This window comes from Palaemon carinicauda, chromosome 20 (genome assembly GCF_036898095.1).
Source record: "Palaemon carinicauda isolate YSFRI2023 chromosome 20, ASM3689809v2, whole genome shotgun sequence".
NCBI lineage: Eukaryota > Metazoa > Arthropoda > Malacostraca > Decapoda > Palaemonidae > Palaemon > Palaemon carinicauda.
The window spans coordinates 71,371,774-71,393,666 of NC_090744.1; the positions used below are offsets into that span (position 1 = coordinate 71,371,774).

General features: G+C 34.9%; 1 protein-coding gene across 2 annotated transcripts in view; it reads right to left on the minus strand.

Moving 5' to 3' along the window:
* Positions 1–1,266: 1,266 nt before the first annotated feature.
* mldr (mitochondrial ribonuclease P catalytic subunit) overlaps positions 1,267–21,893 on the minus strand; it is a 445,834-nt gene continuing 425,207 nt past the window's right edge. For both annotated transcript variants that reach the window (XM_068344058.1, XM_068344057.1), the window contains exons 9-10: positions 2,228–2,348; positions 1,267–1,999 (exon numbers count right to left, since the gene is read on the minus strand). In XM_068344058.1, coding sequence (XP_068200159.1) covers positions 1,334–1,999; positions 2,228–2,348 — 787 coding nt within the window. In that variant the 3' untranslated portion in view covers positions 1,267–1,333. The remainder of the gene's footprint in view (positions 2,000–2,227; positions 2,349–21,893) is intronic.

The window sequence follows — 21,893 nt, forward strand, 5'->3', positions numbered from 1 at the left end:
CAATTATGTTGACTACATTTTCATTCAAAAGAACAACAGGGTCAACACTATTATACAATTGTGACCAATTCAAACCCCGCCTGAGATTTTATATATATCCTACATGAGTATAATACACCATAGACAGGATGCTCAACCTTCACTACTAATGAAATCAAGGCATGATCAGATGTCCCAAATGGAGAACCAACCCTACTTGTTATAATGCAAGGGGAGTCGGTGTATACAAAGCCTAAGCAGTTACCAAACCTGTGAGTAGCTTCACTTATGATTTGCCCACAGCAAACCTGTAACACAGACAGAGCTATTTCTAAAACTCCCTAATCGTCCTGCAGAATCTCTTGAGTGCATTCTAGCATTATCAAAAGCTCTTAAGCCATGGCGATCAGTAGGAGAAACAGAACTCAACCACTCCCTATAGTGAGCATTGATACCATCAACAAAAACAAAAGAGGCTTTTCTATCATCCTCTTGTATCTCAGCAATAACCGTAATAAGACAGTGAAAGATTGAATCATCCATGTCCGGATTCCGGTAGATGGAACACAAATAGAAGTTGTTATGTCTGCCACAAACATTTACTACCTGAATTGCATGACATCCACATTCATAGCAGGACTTATGCAAAGCAGGACACTCAGTTCTAATATACACCTCAATTCTCCTGGCCCTAGGAATAACATTAATGTAATTAACTTTACATATCTTGAATATAGTGTGTAATAAGGCAAATTTTCTAAAATGTTCATATCCAGAAAAGAATTTACTTATTGTGACTGATATTAATTAGCATACATTCCAATCATATCTATACCATACAACAACTTTGATCACACGATGCCCTGTTTCTTACTTTCAAATATATGTATGTGGATAAAACATATCTTGACCAAAATAATGAGCCACATTTCGCATAAGGCTGGCTATAAGAATTATTTTCAAATTTGGGAATTATGAAAGACAGAAGTTGGACAATTAAATGGAAGGTGACAGAGGGAAAGTAATGAAAAGGCATACAAAATTGAGACACAGGCTAAGTGAACTGCAAAAAAAAAAAGATATTTAATACAAGATTAAGACAAACTATAAGTAGTAACCTCTCCAGAAAGGCATTGCACTACAACTAGAAACCTTGTAATAAAATGTTTATAGCAATGAAAACTAACCTATAATATCTCATGATATATAAAGACAATTTAATTTAATGCAAATAAATATCAAAAGGTGTTAAAATATTGAAAAATCGATTGGAAAATAAAATAAACCTTAATAAAGAAAACTTTATTTCCAAATATTTACATAACACATTTTATAATACAATTATAATCATATTTTACACATCAGATTTGAACAAATCTTTCACCACTACTTTTTCATTTTTCTCTTTGTCCATAGAATGTCTCTTGTTATACTGTAATCGTTTTTGTTTTGCAATATTCCCACCAATTAGTGTCATCATATCTTGCTTCATTTTATTTCTTGCTCCTATACCTTTTTCATATTTACTGGTAGACTGTGAACTTTCTGAACTTGATTTGAATTCTTTGGAGCTATTTCTAAAACTCCCTGATCGTCCTGCAGAATCTCTTGAGTGCATTCTAGCATTATCATAAGTTAAGGACTGCTTTTGTAGTATTCCTCTGTCACTGTTCAATGAAACCTTCCCATACTTAATATTCAACATTCTTGAGTCATTCTGTTTGCTTCCAGGAATTTCATCATTTACTGTTATGAAATTCAAGTTGGAATTATTAGAATCTATTCCAAATTTCTTAGGATTGACATAGAATGGTTTGAATTTATCTTCCTCCACGCATTCAAAAGCAACTTCACTTACAAGCTTTCTGGAATGAGACCCTTCGTGTTTCTGTTGGTCTTGATGAAGACACAACCATGTATAGGGAACCTCAAAAGACTCCTTCAAAGAACCATCATTGTATGGAATATGCCATGCCAATGAATCCTGTTTTTGTGCAATAGCTCTGAATTTTGGAGGTGGCTGTAAGGATAAATGTAATAATTAAATTTCATCACAATAAGTACTACACCACATATAACAATTAGAAATCTAAAACTATGCTTAGAGACAAGAAATGTGACCATTCATGCAGCATATTTTGGAAAAGGCAACTACAGGACTCTGGTATCAAGAAAATTGAGGTGAAAAACAAGATATATGATTCATTATTAATATGGAATGAAAAATTTTTTCAAGGCTTCGACATACCACAAGGTGTACTCCTGAGGGATGACTAACAGAAAATATCTGGTGCTTTCTCTGCCACGTACGGAATGTTTCCCGCAAAGAGTGGTCTTTTAAACGATAAACATGGTCTCGGAGAAAGTCACTGAAAGAAAAAAAAAAGAATGAATAAATTTTTTCTATATTCACTAACAAAGAATTATTCAGCACATTTTAAGAATGATGCATTAGTCACGGACCATCTATTTTGTTTGCAAGTAATCTGAAAGAATATTCTACACTAAAAGCATAATTTAGTCTGGAGTATGTTCTTTTCATGACAGAAAACAGTTAAAAAGAAATCTGGAAAACATAGATAAAAAGAACCAGCTGGATAACATAGTTAAAAAGAACCATCTCTAAATTAGCAGTGCTGTGATAAAAACATAAAATGGGGTAGCATTTGCAAAACAGTCTTTAAGAACAGATTCAAAATGAGTATAAATATGTATTTTTCACCCAAGCCACTATCCCTAAACTAAGGGGTTGATTGCCTTGATGCTTATTCTCCAGATATTTCTATCACAAGTATCTTCTTCATCAAACTCTACTCCAAATCCTCGATCCTTTATAATGTCATCCATTCCTTTGCCTCCCTCTTGACTTTTCATCGCAAACACCTTTCTTCACTTTCTCCCCATAACCAATCCTTACTACATGGCCATATTATCTTAATCTTCACTCTATCGTGATTTCCAGTAATCTTTATTACCACATAACTCCTAATTTCTTTATTTGTCAGCCTCTCAGGCAGGGAGATCCACAAAACCCACCTTAATGTCCTCATTTATGTTTAGCCAAGTCTCTGCTCCTCCACCTTCTTAATACCAATGTTTCAGACGTCTATATCTTTACAGTTCTGATTATGGTACAAAAGATTCTATTTTCATTTTGCCATTTTTTGTTACACTCTATCCCAGCCCTCTCCCTCCGTGTCCCCCAAGATGTTTTTATGCAACTTTCAACGTCAGCTTCATACCCTTCTTCCACCTAGCTTAAAGTGAAGATTCCAAATCCCATGTATTCAAAATCCTTCCTTTAAATGTAGACTCATCTATCTTGTACAATTTGTTTAAATATCCAACCAACTTAATGATTTCTGGGCATCATAACCTTCATTCAACCAGCATTTATCTTCATACCATCAGCCATTCAAGATATTCTTGCCATTCTCTTATCCATCTCTACAATTCTTCTTGAGTCATTGCCATAATTACCATACAATATGCATATTTTTAACAAATTAAAAGGATTTACATTCCTTATTCCTTCACTCAATACATCCATAACCAGCACAAACAAAAAGGTGCTAAGTGACAATCCATTACGTGAGCCAACTCCAACTTTAAACAGAGACAGGCTATAATTATTTCTGATCTTGTTCTTTTGCACATTAGTGTGTGCATTTCAACAAACCTAATCAATGTTTTGTCACTTTTCTCATTAAATACCAAAACACCCAACTACCTAGGAATACCATCAAATGCGTTCTCTAAGTCTATAAATTCACAATAGAGCTTCCATTAACTTTCCTGCCTCTTTTCCTGTCATTGTCTTATTATAAAGAAAGCACCTACGACTCTGCCTATGAGCGGTTGCACATGGAGTTTATGCTTCAATGAAAAGGAATAGATTCTTACCATAAAGAAACCCTTCTGGGACAGCACATGACCATAAATGGTGGACTACCCTTATATCTGCACTCTCTGGTGTAAACTTTACTTAAACCATATGGCTTTGTTACTCACTGACAAAAGGAAAAGGCAACACTTTTGGCTGATGTTTTAGACAGTAGGCAGATCAATGAAAAACACGAATCTTTCTTATTCCTGTTTTCCTAAAAGTAAACTAACTAGTTAGCTTTTCAGTCCCATGCAATTAAATCCCTTTTACTGGCCCTTGAGACTTATGGAAATGTAAACCAGAATGATATTTTCCTTTATTTTTCAGACACCTGACCTCTTAGCTCCTAGTGTTCAGTTATTTTTGCCAAGTTGGCAAGATTAATCTTTTACACTTGGAAAATTCTTAATGTTAAGGGCAAAACATCTAAACGGGTAAGTTAAAGGTAATCTTCTGTTCCCTAATTTGAAGTTTGGCTTTTGTAAAGGCCTTGAAGCATGTGATAGCTTTCTTAAAATTTACAATGTACATAAATCCCGTGATTGGAGTCAGGAAATTCATATGGTTGGCCTTGATTTTAGTGCTGCCTTTGACTGTGTTAGTTATGCGGTTCTTGTTTTCAAACTTAAATAGATGGAAGTAGGTGAATCATTTCTTAGCATCTTTATTGATTTTTAAAGTAATCAATTGCAAAGAGTAGTTGTTAATGGGCACCATGGTGACTATCGGAATATAATATCTGGTGTTCCTGAGGGTACTGTTCCCTACCAGTAAACTTTTCAAAATAAATGCAAGACATGAGGGTTTGGCCTTGAAAACAGCCCATAAACTTTCCAATTGATTATGCAAGACATGAGGGTTTGGCCTTGAAAACAGCCCATAAACTTTCCAATTACATAAGCCAGACATGGGGTTTGGCACTGAAAACAGCCAGTAACCTTTCCAATTACATAAACAAGACACGGGGTTTGGCCTTGGAAACAACTTTGCTGCATATGCATCAATTCCAATTGAATGTAGACCTGTAGTTGCTGAATCCCTTAACAGAGGTCAAGCTAAAATTAGTGCATGGTACAAATTTAGGGCAATGAAGTTGAACCCTAACAAAACTCAGTCTGATTTTAGGTAGGCCAAGGGTAGTGGCACCTCAACATACAGACTTTTTCATTGATAATGTTTCTTATAACTGTGTTCAACTTGTTTAAAATTCCAGGTGTGTTTCTTGAATATAAATTTACTTTTGAGAAACAAATACGGTCTATTTAGTCTCCAGCTGCTCAAATAATTGGTAATCAAGAGAGAGTTTTAAGATTCTCGGTGATCAATCTATCCATAGAAAATATTTTATTTCTTTAATTCTACCATGTTTAGAATAATGGTATGTCTGGTCTTCAGTTTGTGACTCCTGTTAATTTTCTAGGACAAAAACTTGTGGTTTATCATTTTACCTATCCCTGATCTAGATATCAATCTCTACACTGTTGTTTAGTTAGTTCTTTGTGCATGAGGCATGAGATTTTTCATAATTCTAACCATCCTTTGCATTCGAATCTTCCCAGACTGTACTGCCCAGTACACAGAACTAAATATGCAGTTAAGTCTAAAAGTCTTGTCTTCTCCATTAAAAGTCTCAATAATACACAGTGTTCAAGAAGTGCTAGTTTTAATGCATTTTATAATCTTTCATAATTTTTCATTTATAGTTTATTTTTTATTCATCTATTTCCTTGCCGTACCATGCCAGTTTTTGTTCTGAAGCCCCTTATCTTGTAGCTTTCTTCTCTTCCAATTATGGCTTTAGGTTGACTGGTAATAATAATAATAATAATAATAATAATAATAGAATCTCAGTTGGTACAAATACACATGACATGCAATTCACCTTTTAAACTCAGAATTATGCGATCTTACCAAACTATAAAAACGACTGCACATTACCAAAATCAAACTTCAAATAAAAATTGTGACTAGGTTTTCCTTTACTTGAAAAATTAATGAAAATATAATATAGAAAGAGTTAACCAACTTACTAGTGTACATTTCCATTATCATACTACTTAACAAGAGTTGAAAAAACAAGTATTTTTTCTTACAAAACTAATTATAATCAATTACACAAATTCCAAGAAGAAGACAGGAATTAACCTCCAGCCTTTGACAAGAATTGGGCCATTTCAATTAAGGTACAATAAGCTATGAATGCTATTGATATTAAAGGTTAAGATAGGATCAGCATCTCAATCAATTCCAATTTCTTGAGCAAACAATTATGGGGAATCAATAGAAAAGTCTAATGAAATACAAATATAATTTAACAGTCCTCCATTATGATTTGTAAAAAGGATTTCAAAGTCTATAACAGCATATATCTAAGAATTTAGAACATTTTACTAACAATAATGTAAGAGTGTGTATGGAAGTTTAAGCGAGGAAATCTCTCATTCAGTGCTGGTGTATCTAAATACGAAAAGAAATATACATAAAACGAACTTATACCGACAGATATTTCATGAAAATCAGAGACACAGAAAAGATGAGAGAAGCTCATAATGTGAATAAAAATGACCTTAAATTATATTGGAAAGAGGGCGCAAGTCAATATTAGCATCTGCCAAGAAATACAATATGAGGCTAAGGAGGTAACAGAAGACCTTCATTTAGATAGTGATCAACAATTATTATGTTCTGTATTTAATTTCAATAGCTAATGTGATGAAGTTGTTAACATGAAATGTAGTTTACTGTTTTATATATATGAATATGAATATACATATATTCATAAACACACACACACACACACACACACACACACATATATATATATATATATATATATATATATATATATATATATATATATATATATATATATATTATATATATAATTACAGTATATATAGATATAGATATATACATTTATATATATACTGTATATATATACATATAAATAAATATAAATATATATATATATATATATATATATATATTTATATATATATATATATACAGTATATATGTATATATAATATATGTAATATATATATAATATATATACATTATATGTAAAAATATATATATATATATATATATATATATATATATATATATATATATATATATGTGTGTGTGTGTGTGTATATATAATATACATAATATACTGTATATAGATATATATACATATCTGTAATATATACATATATATAAATATATACATATATATATACACACACACACACACACACACATATATATATATATATATATATATATATATATATATATATATATAACAGAAAATCAAAAGATTATGAAAAACCACTATGTACCGTTGGGGCATTTATAAACTATGAGAAAGCTATTGATTATGTTAGAACTTCAGCAGTAATAAAAGCTCTTCAGAGACAAGGAATAGAGGAATCTTATTTTAAAACGGAGATATCTGCAGTATACAGGAAGTACAGCAACCCTAAAACTATATACAAATACTAAGAAAATCCCAATTGAAAAAGGAGTTAGGCGAAGAGACTCCATCTCTCCTTAATCCTTAACATCATGCCCAGAAGTAGTTCTTAAGAATTTTGATGGGGAAACGAAAAATTCATATTAATGGGGAATAACTTAACAACTTGAGAGTGGCAGATGGCATAGTTGTGTTTACTGAATTATGGGAGGAATTACAAAAGTGGATAGAATATTTGAATGGAGAAAGCAAAAATGTAGGACTGAAAATGAACATGTGTAAAACTAAGACAATATTCAAAGAAATTGAAGAGACAACATATAAGGGTTATGGATGAACCTCTAGAGATTTTTAATGAATATACGTACTTAGGGCAGGCAGTGTTTCCCCCAAGACATGAGACTGAAATTGAAATAAAGATAAGCATGGTATGGAGAGCTTTTGGTGGAGAAAATTATATTATGAAAAATAAAATTTCACTTTCTCTTAAATTAAATGTATTTAATCAGATGAACCTGTCAGTGTTAACCTATGCATCGGAAACTTGGAGCCTTACTAAAGCCTTAGAACATAAGCTACTTAAAACACAAAGAGCTATGGAAAGAATGATGGAAATAACCAACTAAAGTAGAAGATATTCTAACAACATGTAAGAAGAAGAAATCAACATGGCACGACATGTAATGAAAATTACAGGTAATAGTTGGAGATCAAGATTAAGAGAATGGTTCACTAAAGATTGTAAAAGCGGGGGAAGGAAGAGAAGACGATGGATTGAAAGAAATAACTAAGTTCACTGTCCCGCAGTGGACTAGTAATAACTGATTATATATATATATATATATATATATATATATATATATATATATATATATATATATATATATATATATACATATATATATATATATATATATATATACTGTATATACATATATATATATATATATATATATATATATATATATATGTGTGTGTGTATATATAGATATATATATATACATATATATATATATATATATATATATATATATATATATATATATACATAATCATCTTCAGCAACAGCCATTACTAGTCCACTGTAAAACAAAGGCCTCAGACATGTCCATCCACTTGTGTCTGTATATGGTCTTTCTGCGCCAGTCCACACCCGCCAAATTCATTATTTCATTGATCCATCGTATTCTCTTCCTTCCAGTACTTCTTTCATAATCTCTAGGGACCCATTCTGCTATTTCTAATGACCATCTATTGTCTGTCATTCTCATTATATGGCCTGGCCACGTACATTTCTTTTGCTTACAAGTTGTTAGAATATCCTCGACTTTAGTTTGCTCTCGTATTCATGTTGCTCTTTTTCTGTCTCTTAGTGTTATTCCCATCATTATTCTTTCAATAGTTCTTTGAGTTGTAACTAGCTTAAGTTCTAAGGCTTTAGTAAGGCTCTCAGTTTCTGATGCATAAGTTTATAGAGGTAGGACCATCTCATTAAATCCTTATCTTTTTAGAGAAAGTGGCCATTTACTTTTCATATTCTCATTTTGCTTACCAAATGCTCTCCATCTCATGTTTATCCTTCTTTTAATTTCGGTCACATGTCCTGGGGAAACACTTTCTGTCTGTCCTAAGTACGTATATACATTAACAATCTCTAGAGTTCGTCCATAACTCTTATTTGTTGTTTCTCTGCATTTTCATTGAACGTTATATTAGTTTTACTCATTAATTTTCGCTCCTAAAGGCTATCCTTTTAATAGTTATCAAAATTCACAAATATCTAACCTATACCTCTTTTTGGCCAGGGTTTAGCGTAATGTTTAAAGACATGACTAAATAGTTCCTCAAATGCAAAGATTGTCTTTTGTGGGACTTTCGGATAAGTCTGATTGGAATTCTCAATACCCTGATACACAAGACAAGTACAACAAAACTGAGTTACATCCTGCCAAATATCATGCCAATAAAAATGTCTGATATAATTCTAAATTTTACTTATTCCAAAATGATCAGTCGTAGGTTGTTCATGTGCGAGACTGAGAACATCATCGTTATGATTTTCAGTGAAAATAATTTGAACAACACCATGGTTAGAATCTTAATCTATAATCAACTGCGAACCAGTCTCGGGATCACAATATTCATTGAATGACAAACTACCCATGATTTCTGGCAAATGACTGAAATCGAACAAATCAGTATTAAAAAGGTTAAACAAATACATCTCAGACAAGTTAACATCATCAATAGAAGAGATATTACAAACTAAGGTACAGTGATACCTCTGGATACGAAAGTTTCTGCTTATGAAAAATTCAGGATGCGAAAAGTGATTCGAAGATTTTTATGCCCCAGGATACGGATAAAATTTCAGGATACGAAAACCTTACGAGATCCCAACTCTTCGCCGAGAGTAATTTTAAAAAGCGCGCGCCGCCTGACTTTGAACTTGGGTAGACTCACTTACAGCCTCCCGCTCACCCATTGGTTATCTCCCTACTCAGACGCTAGCTGACGCCATAAGATCCTGCTTTCCTATTGGTCGGCAACTATCCCAGCTTGCCTACGCACGGGCGTTCATCTCTCTCTCTCTTTTTTCGTTCCGACCGCGGTATCGTTAGCAGACATTGTGTGCTTTCTCTTGTTTGACTTCGTGTTAATATACAGTACATTCGTACGCCACGTGTTATCGTTAATAAACATTCGTTACTGTGCACTGTACTGTATTAGTGTTTACTATACATAGACTGTATATAACGTTACGTAGTGTATTATATTACGTATTACTGTAGCCATGGGTCCCAAGAATGTTGCTGAAGGAAAGAAGAAGACGATGCTCTCGATGGAGACGAAACTTGAAATTGTTAAAAAGTCTGGCATGCGTTTAAGTGCGATCGCCAAGGAGTATGGCCGGAATCCGTCTACGATAGGCACCATCCTGAAGCAGAAGGCGGCCATCAAAGCAGCAACACCTTCTAAGGGCGTCACTATTTTCTCCAACAAGAGAACCCACGTGCATGACGAGATGGAGAGGCTGCTTCTTGTGTGGATCAAGGACAAAGAGATCTCAGGAGACAACATCACTGAGACTACAATTTGCCAGAAGGCCTCCGCCATTTTCGGTGATCTCGTGCGTGCTCAGGCCGAAGAAGGAGCAGGAGAAGGAACATCCCAGCAGGAACCCCCAGAGTTCAAGGCTTCTCGTGGGTGGTTCGAGAAGTTCAAGAAAAGGACTGGCCTCCATTCAGTGGTACAGCATGGGGAGGAAGCCAGCTCGGACACGAAGGCCGCCGAAGCCTTTGTTAAAACGTTCGACGAGTTGACTCTGCAGGAAGGCTACAGTTCGCAGCAAGTTTTCAATTGCGACGAAACTGGGCTTTTCTGGAAGAAAATGCCTCGTCGGACGTTCATCACGGCGGAGGAGAAGAGGCTACCCGGACATAAGCCTATGAAGGACAGGCTTACCCTTGCTTTTTGTGCAAACGCCAGTGGGGACTGCAAGATAAAGCCCCTGCTGGTGTACCATTCAGAAAATCCCCGAGCCTTCAAAGCCCACAAAGTCATTAAGGAGAACCTTCCCGTGATGTGGAAGGCGAATGCAAAAGCCTGGGTAACGAGGCAACTGTTCGTTGATTGGGTGAATGTCTGCTTCGGTCCGACTGTCCGAAAATATTTGGAAGAAAAGCGCCTCCCTATGAAATGTCTGCTGGTGTTGGACAATGCTCCAGCTCACCCTCCTGGCCTCGAGGAATATCTTCTGGCCAAGTATTCCTTCATAAAGGTCCTGTATCTACCGCCTAACACCACCCCTCTCCTCCAGCCCATGGACCAGCAAGTTATTTCTAATTTAAAAAAATTGTACACGAAGCATCTCTTCAAGAGATGTTTCCAAGTCACAGAGAGTACAAACCTCACTCTGCGTGAATTTTGGAAAGATCACTTCAACATCGTGATATGCCTCAAACTCATCGATCTCGCTTGGCAGGAAGTTTCGAGGCGTACCCTAAACTCATCTTGGAGGAAGCTGTGGCCTGATGCTGTCTCTGCACGAGACTTCGAGGGGTTCGGGAAGCCTGGAGGAGAAGCCGAGATCGTTGACGATCCTGAACCAATTCAGCAGTCTGAGGTGGCTGACATCGTACATCTTGGTACGTCCATGGGGCTGGAAGTTAGCGCGGAAGATATCGATGAACTTATCGAGGAGCACCACGAGGAGTTGACGACGGATGACTTGAAGGAGTTGGAGACGATGCAAGTGAGTGATTTTCAAGAGCAGCTCTCTAGCGGTGATGAGGAGGATGTTGCACCTTTGAAAACGGCAGACATCAAGGAAATTCTTGCATGTTTCCATAAAATGGCAGACTACGTCGAAAAGGAACATCCAGAAAAAGTTTATACCAACCGTGCGCTTCAATACTGCAATGACGTTTGCCTAACGCATTTTAGAAATGTGTTGAAAAGTAGGCAGAAACAAGCTTCAATGGATAGTTTCTTATTAAAGAGGCCAGCGGTATTAGTAGGCCAAGATGAAGGTGAAAGTGAAGAAAAGAAACAGAAAAAAGAAAGTGATGAAGAAGTAGAAGAGATTTAGAAAATAAGAAAAACGTAAAGTTATAAAAAAGCAAAAAAAAAAAATTCAATTTTAAGTTTTATGTTACCGTTAAGTGTTAAAGTAATTTTTTCTTTCATTTTATAGTTTTCCATACGTAATGTTAAGTGTTAATTATTTCTGCCATTTTTTTATTTCGTAAAGTTTAAGTGTTAATGTGTTAAGTGTGTAAATTACTGTACGTAGTCTGTCACTTGTTACGTTTTCTGCCTTATGCCATCCTCCTCTGCCTCGACTTTGCTATCGGACATCGTCTCAATCAAAAGGTAAGTTTCAACTTTTTTGTTACACTAATTAACTGTAACCTTTTTTTCAGAGTGTACAGGTATCAATCCTTAATTTAGGTGTACGTACAGGTAACAATACACCTTCACTGATCTAAATGCTTTACGTACATACAGTACCGTAACTTTTATACAGTAGTAAAGAAAACGGACCGTTTTCTTTGGGCTTGGGGGGGATAACTTGGCTATAACTACATTATTGAATAATCTCATAGTGGTTTCTGGAATGGATTAGGCTGTTTTTAACGGTTGTGTTAATTATTGAATGATAGAAATGGCTGCATTGCATGTTTATTACTACAGTTTAGCGTGTTTATGAAAGAAAAGGTGACTTTTTATAAGGCTTGGAACGGATTAGGCTATTTACATGTAAAACGCCACTCAGGATACAAAAATATCAGGATACGAAACCGCATCCTGAACGGATTAATTTCGTATCCTGAGGCATCACTGTATCTTCAAAAGACAATACATTACAACTCTAAATAACTGCTTTATCATAAACCAACGTGTCTTCACAAGACAGGTAAATAGAATGGTCAGAAGACATGACATCACAAACCAAAATGTCTTCTCGAGACAGGTTGGTAGTACAGTTGACTGCAGAAACATTATATAGATACATATTACCAGACATGTTGGTAGAACATTCTTCATTTGAACAAGTATCATGAACTGATGTATCTTCATGAAACAGGTCAGTAGAATACTCCTTACTGGTTTCAGCACTAAAAATTAACAAGCCTTCACGAGGCAAGTCGGTACAGTTTAACAAAAAACAGTGGAGACATTATCTAACCAACACATCATTATCAGATGTACAGGCAGAACTCTTGAGTCTTTTGGTGCATCATATTACACAAAGAAAACAGAGTAGACAAATCAGGACTGAGAACCTAAAACTCCTGATCAAGAACTGGTTCTTTAACCCATCTTCGGTCAGGCATCAACTTTCTCATCTACTAAGCCATTACTAAGCACAAATTGAATGCCATTATTAGGCAACTTGGAAACCACACCAACAAGAACAGGCCTTCATATCCAGTCACAATGAAGATGCATACGATGCAAGGGAACGCTAAAATGGCCATCATCGACCTCACAAACAGGAGCATACTCCCCAATAAACGAATGCTTCCCTCAAAGCAAGTTATCAGGAACACCAAGTATCACACATGATACAAACAGGGTGCAGTAAACCACCATCACCACTTAACAAAACCCTTAGCAGAATATGGCTGGAAAACCCTATCAACAGGTCTGGAACAAACACTGGATACTACAGAAAGTGAGACTACTCTGTGGTGATAGGTGCACAACTTTGATGAAGATGTGGAATATGTAAAGGAGCATTGGGAAGAGTTAAAGAATATGCACTTAAACAAACTCATTAAGTCAACAACAGAAGAGGAAAAAAAGACTGTGAAGAAATTAAGCCTTTAGCTGAGGACTTTAGAAAAAACGAGAGAAATCTTTAGGATGTTGGGGATTTGATAGGCAAAATAAAGGAATGTTATCCAAAATGCAATATTATATGTAATTCCATACTAAAGTGATTCAATATTTCAAGAAAGATATGAAACTTCTGCAACAGACATATCTATGATGACATAAAAAGGCAGACACAACAGTTGTCTATCACTGAACTAACACTCTTATCCTTCCTCTTATGGTTAGCTTCCCTTTCTTTAGCTTCAGTTCCACACAAACACAAACAATTAGCCATAAGTTATTACATGCTGAACAACAGGTCAATATCGAGGGCATGGGGCATCTAAATAGAAATAAGAATCCAGTTTTACTTATTTATAAAAGCTTATTAACTTTGTAATAATCATAAAATAAAGCTTGAATAAACTTTGGAGGCATAACTTGAATATTCTTAACAAAAAGGAGGAGAAACAACCAAAAAGAAAAATTATGAAAACACAAGGAAGAAAAAAAAATTGAGTTTCACTAAGTTTGCAACTTAGAAGAGTAGATAAAAATATCAGTGAAAGTAAGAGGACTTGTATTCTTGCTCGATCTATATGTTGGGTTCTTTTACCAGAGGTAATAAAAGGTCCTTCATATCATATAGCAAAAATTTACAATTCTTTCCTTGAAAGAATTTCACATGAATCTCAGATACTATAGTTTCATTGAAGTAATTCATAATTAAAGCTCTTGAATCTTAGGCCTTCTAAAATACACATGAAACTTACCAGTATATTCTTGTCATATCTAGGTTCTTCACCCATCTCCATCATGATAGCTGAGTGCTAAATTTGTAACTTATATGCATTACTTTATTTTGAAGATTCTTACCTATAGGTCGCATTACTAATATTTACGATGTGAAAGCTTCCAGACCATTATACAATTCATATAATCTCTCTCTCTCTCTCTCTCTCTCTCTCTCTCTCTCTCTCTCTCTCTCTCTCATGGAACCAAGTGACACAAGTTCCCGGGAGGAAACCAAACACTGAGGTTCAGCAACCCACCTTATCTATTGAATCTCCCACTATTTACATCAACTCAAAATAGCAGTTGAACTCTTAAATTATGCTCTTATATTTTCTTGAGAGTTTTTTAGTATAATAAAGTTTGTTCTTAATGATTATTTTGGTATTAGGATGGTTTAGGTAAGTTTTGTGTCTTCCCTGATAAAGTTGTTGTATCATATTCAGCATAATTGCAGGGTTTTGTTCATCGTTTGTCATCTTTCCATGTTGGGAAACAGTTTCATGTAGGTATAGTTTTAAGAGGATACGTTTTTTCTCTTGTTTTGATAAGTGAAAAAAGTCATATGCTTAAGGTTTAATTTTATAGTTACAGTGAAGACAGACATCTATATTTAAGCAGAGTTCTCAGCTTTCTTCTGTCTCTAGGCAGAACTGGGTTTTTGTGGTCCTGCTACCAATCTCAAATGGCATCACACAAAGCAGCTAAAGAAGCTAGCTCTCTGTTGAGGGGGTTAAGATAATTTTCAGTTACTCCTAATGCCTTGCTGAAAAAGTAGGGTTCAGATAATTCCTTTGGATCTTGCTTTTTTTCTTTACTAATGTTATTTGCTTTCAACTTACAATAAATAACGTTATTTGATACCAAACCAACCGCTCACTGTGAATCCTGTAACTGATGGCCCAATTTGAATGTTCATGTGTTAGTGATATAAAATGTCAGACATACGAGAGAATGGTATACAGTACTTTCGGTTGTTCAGGTGGGGCCTTTTTTTTTCTAAATTTTCTCTCTTACAAGAATGATCTTCATAAAAGGGTACTTATCACTTACCAAGCATACTTAGACTTCAGATACTACCTACTGTATACTTAATGGCAATGTCCTGTTTTGACTTGAACATTTATTTTCTAGTGAATGGCATTTCATATCAACATCTGCCCATTTCACATGTTCTATTCATATACACATTCTACATATCATCAAACAACCTATACCCAGTTTACCTTCCTTATTCATAGATTTGGCATCCATAGACTCATTTATATACAGTAGACCATTTGGTACCAATTCAGAAAATTATACAGAGAAAATCACTTACACATGGCCCTCCCCCAAAAAATAATGAATAGATAAAAAAATGATGGCAAAAAATTGACTCCCAGAGCCAGGAATTACTATTCATGCTCATAAAACAAAAGGAAATTCCCCTTCCCACTGTGAGACTTCTGGTTCTAAAAGGCAAAATAAATCATCTATTAAATTTCTTACTCAATTGAAAAAATATGGAGAATGAAGTGGAATATATCTATTGTTATCTTTTTATAATATTTTTAAAGAGCCTTTCGCCTAAAAGTACAATATTTTCCCCTTTGTAATAAAAAGAGGGTTACAAAATAATAAGATGGAGATTTACTAGCAACATGCGTCAAATTTGACTCCTAGGAGATAAAATATATACATTAAATCCTATTGATAAAAAAATGAATTATAAATAAAAACTTATGATAAATAGATATTTAAATTTCATCTATTAAACCTCTGCTTCTTGACATTAAAATTTAGAAAAAAAAAAAACAGAAAAATACTCTGAATCAGATAAAATTACAGATAAACTTTATGACAAAAGCATAAATCTGTATATTTAAAAAAAGACATGTTCATAAAATATGTTGGATGGTTAAAATAAGTCACAAATATTGTACTTGGTGACAATTTTGTAAGGTGTCCAAATTAAAAAGCCACAGGACAACTTTGTATGACCAATACACAATCTAGCCAAAATAACCTCCGTCCTCATAACCCTCTGGCATGATGATTTCCATGGAGAAAAGTCTAGTTTTATTTGTTTTAATCTTTTTATTTCCCGAGTTATGATTCCGAATGGTTTGCCATTTTTTTGCCATAAAATTCTTTAAGATAGTTTTATAATTCTCAGCAGCTAGTTTACTGTCATATTGTGGTAGATCTTTTGCTAAAATAACAGCAGCATGTGCAATATCATTTCAAACAACCCCAACATGGGCAGGAATCCAACATATTTCAACATTCACTTCTTCGTTATAGCATTTATTAAGGATGTCTTTAATTTGTGATACTATTTGATTTTTATAAGCATAACCTTTTACGACCTCTATGGATCTTCTTGAATTGGTATAGATGACGAACTTATGATACACCCTACATTCACTTGTTTTAAAAATGTCAACAACTACTAAAATTGTGAATAGTTTGAATGTAAATAATGAGGCTTCATTAGTTAAAGAGAACTAACTTATTTTGCCTGAGGATACTCAAGCATACCCAGTACCCATTGAAGATTTAGAGCTATCATCATGTATGCATACATTATATGTATGTATATATATATATATATATATATATATATATATATATATATATATATATATATATATATATATATATATATATATATATATATATATATATATATATATATATATATATATATATATATATATACATATATATATTACTTTACCAAGTGGTAATTAAATAAATCAAATAGATCACATTGCCATTAATAAAGAGTAAAGAAGGACTGAGAAATGTAAAAAGCTAAAGTGGTGCAGATATTGGTAGTGATCACCAGCTTCTCATTGCCACACTGAAATTAAAACTGACAACACTCAACAGAAAAGTAGATAGAATACCTAGGTTTGATACAACTAAGCTTTTAGAAGAGGAGCACGGAGAAACACTTGCAATTGAATGTAGGAATTGATTTGCAGTCTAAGAGACTTTAAGACACGAAGAGCAGACAACTAATGAAGAATGGTGTGATATTAAGAACATATATCAGTCAGTTGGTAGTGAAGTCTTGGGACACAGTTACAAGGAGAAAGCCATTGATATCAAATGATACTTGGGATACTATAAAAAGGAGACAGATAGAAATTGATTGTTGAAAACTTTCGAGGAAGTAATGAAAATTACACGGTAGAGCATGCTAAGTATTCCAGTATTGATAGTGAGGTCAAAAGAAAAGCCAGGAATGACTGGAGAAAATATTTAGACAATAAAGCAGATGAGGCTGATAAAGCTATGAATTCAGGAAGTAGCTAAGGTGTAGGGAATTGGTCATAGAATTATTAATCAAATCTCGACTGGGGCAAAGAAGCATATACCTATTAAAAAAAAAAGAGATAGATCTATTATAACAACAGAAAATGAAGAAAGACTACGTTGGATGGAAAACTATCGTGAGGTCGTGAATAGGAGATATGAAGGGAATAATTTGATTGGTATACTTGAAGCTGATGAAGACCTTGATGTGCCCATGAATGAATTCAGTGTTTTTGAAGTCGAATCTATCCTAAAAAAAACTAGAAACGGAAAGCCACTGGATACAATGGAATCACTGACGAGATGATATTTACCAAAAATGATGTGACTCCTAGACTACTTACATATGTAGAATGTGGCATAAAGAGGAAAATCCTGATGGATGAGTGTTAGGAGTGTAGGTGAAAATGGCAAGAAATAGAAGACCTGACAGATTGCAATAATTATAGAGGCATCACACTTATGTCAGTTGTTATGAAAATATATAGTATGTTTATTCTAAAGAGACTAGACAGAAAAATTGATGAAGAGTAGAGAGATGAACAAGCAGGATGTAAAAAAAAGTAGACGTTGCACTGATCAAGTTTTCATTTTGAGACGTAGAGCAATGCATAGAATATAAAATTCCACTTTTGATGGCATTTGTGGACTATGAAAAAGCCTTTGATAGCGTGCACCGACCAATTTTGTGGAGTCCTGTGTTATTATGGAATTCCTCTTAAATATATAAATTGGATTAAGTCTGTTCATGAGCATAGCAAGTGCAGAATTAATGTTAATGGAGTCTTATCAAATGAATTTCCAGTGAACAGTGGAGTACTCCAAGGGAATGTTTCGTCACCTATGCTGTTTATCCTCCTCATGGATTTTGTAATGAGTAGAAGAGTCGGAGATGGTGCAGAAGGATTGGACTAGATTGGTGATAGGAATTTAGCAGACCTAGAGTATGCTGATGATGCTGTCCTTGTTAGCAGAACACTACAGGATTTGCAATGCTTGTTTAGCAGAATATATGAAATATCACACGAGGTTGGGCTGAATATAAATAGAAGAAAGACAGAGATGATGAGAACGATGTGTGCAGTGGAAGATGAAATATCATTGGAAGGGGAAAGGATTATTGAGGTAGACTCATACAAGTATTTCGGATATGATCTCCAATGCAAAATCTTTAGAATTAGATTTTAGTGAAAGATTGAAAAAAGCAAATCAGACGATGGCTAGGTTAAGTATAATTTGGAAATCAAATCGCCTGAAATAACATATTAAAAATCAGACTATATATCAGACTACTGAGATCGATGTTACTCTATGGATATGAGTCATGGTATGACAATGAAACAATCCCCAATAATTTTAGTAGATTTGGGAACAAAGCCCTCAAAAGGATATTGGGAGTTAAATGACAGGACAGGATTAGAAATAAAACTATAGGAGATTACTGGAGTACTATATGCGGATGATATCATGATGAGGATTAGATGGAGATGGTTTGGGCATGCTCTTCACACTCCCCAAGTGAGATAGTTCACCAAACATTCAGCTGGGCTCAACAAGGCACTAGAAGACTTGGAAGACCCAGGCCTACAGGGCTGAGGACTATAAAGCACAAAGGAGATGATGATGGATGGAGAAGTATTGAATTAAAAGCTCAAGATAAGAGACGATTAGTGAAATCTAACCGAGGCCCTTTGTGCCAATATGGGTGGGAGGACATGATGATGATGATATACACACATATACATATATGATATATATATACATATATATATATATATATATATATATATATATAAATATATATATCTATATACATACATCTCTATATACATATATATATATATCTATATATAGATATATATATATATATATATATATATATATATATATATATAAATGGATAATATATATATATGTATATATATAAACATATGTATATATGTATATATATATATATATATATATATATATATATATATATATACCTATATATATCTATACATATCTATAAATATATATCTATATATAGATATATATATATGTATGTATCTATATATATAGCCTATATATATATATATATATATATATATATATATATATATATATATATACATATATATATATAGATATACATATATATATATACACACACACACACACACACACATATATATATATATATATATATATATATCTTTCTATATATAGATATATATATATATATATATATATATATATATATATATATATACAGATATACTGTATATAAATATATATATATATATATATATATATATATATATATATATATATATATATAAATTTCTACCTCATACTTGGGATCGAATGCTACCCCCTTCTAATGAAAGGCCAGGTCGTTTCCAACCATGCCACGAGAGGCCATAAAAGAAGTCGGAACCTAACTGCTAATATGCAGTTCAGGATTCACCTGGCGAGACATCAGTCTCTTACCAGCGAGTTTTCCCCGACTTCCCGGCCCACCACGTGACACAATTGATAGTAATTCATTCAAATTACCCCTAATGAGTCAATATGGATAAATATCAACACAACATCGTGTTCAAATAGAAATAAATTTCTACCTCATACTTGGGATTGAACGCTAGCCCCTTCTAATGAAAGGTCAGGCAGGTCGTTTCCAACCATGCCACGAGAGGCCATAAAAGAAGTCGGAACCTAACTGCTAATCTGCAGTTCAGGATTTACCTGGCGAGACATCAGTCTCTTACCAGCGAGTTTTCCCCGACTTCCCGGCCCACCACGTGACACAGCTGATCGTAATTCATTCAAATTACCCCTAATGAGTCAATATGGATAAATATGAACACAGCATCGTGTTCAAATAGAAATAAATTTCTACCTCATACTTGGGATTGAACGTTAGCCCCTTCTAATGAAAGGTCAGGCAGGTCGTTTCCAACCATGCCACAAGAGGCCATAAAAGAAGTCGAAACCTAATTACTAAAATGCAGTTCAGGATTTACGAAGGACTTCAAACCAAGGGAGAAAATCGTGAGGTTAGAGGAAGTGGTGAGGCCAGTCATCAAAGGAAAACCGGCCTCACTGAAGGAGGCCAGTAGGCAACCTAGTGTCCCTTGAGAAGCTCTGTCAGAACATCCCTCGGTGAGACACCCTTCATCTCATTCAACCGAGGAGGCTCTCCAGTGGTGGTTAGACCCGAAGAACGCCCTAGCAGGGGTCTCCCTCCTGGATCCTTCTCCGGAAGTGCTCATGTTCACAGACACATCCAAGGAGGATTGGGGGGCACATCTGCCAGACCAAGTGGCCGTGGACCCTTGTCTCTGGTGGAGAAGGCCCTCCACATAAACAAGCTCGAACTCTTAGCGGTTCAGAGGGCTCTCGAGTTGAGGAGATCATTTGTGGGAAGGAGGGTGGCCCTGATGTGCGACAGTGCCACCGTCGTCGCATACATCAAGAAGCAGGGCAGTATCCAATCCCGTCGTATCCATGACCTGAAAGCAGCGATCCCGTCCTCGGCTGAGGCAATGCCATCTCCCTGACGGACAGGTACATTCCAGGAAAGAGGAATGTAGTCGCGGACGGACTCAGAAGGCAGGGACAAGTGCTAGAGACCGAATGGTCTCTACACCCGGAGGTGGCGAAGGCACTGTTGGAAAAGTGGGGTAGAGCATCTCGTATCCCTATCCCCTCCTATTACTTATCATGCGTTGGCCGTGGAAACAAGATGTTGTTTTGCTGTATGGTCCTCTAAATTATTTTTAGTTTTATTTTTTACCTTGGTGAATTATTTTCCGGACAGGCCTACCCGCTCTCCTCGACCTACAGTTGCACCTCACCTGCCAGGGTCATATGTACCCTCCTCCTAATTCTGAGTCTCCTTAAGAGTGGTTTGTGGTAAGACTTTGTCAGAACACATGACAATGTCTACGAAAATTGTATTTTTATTAACATACATACCATGAACCATTCAATTTATTACCCGCCCATCCTTCCCCACGTTAATCCCTCTCAGTAGGAGTCCACATCTGAAGTTTGTTGGGAGTGTGATGGAGACTTCTGACCCAGGCAGGTTCTTTCCGTGAGCTTCTTCTTGATGCATTATGAGTAAACAAGAAAGGTCGAGGTTGCGCGATGAGAAGGGGG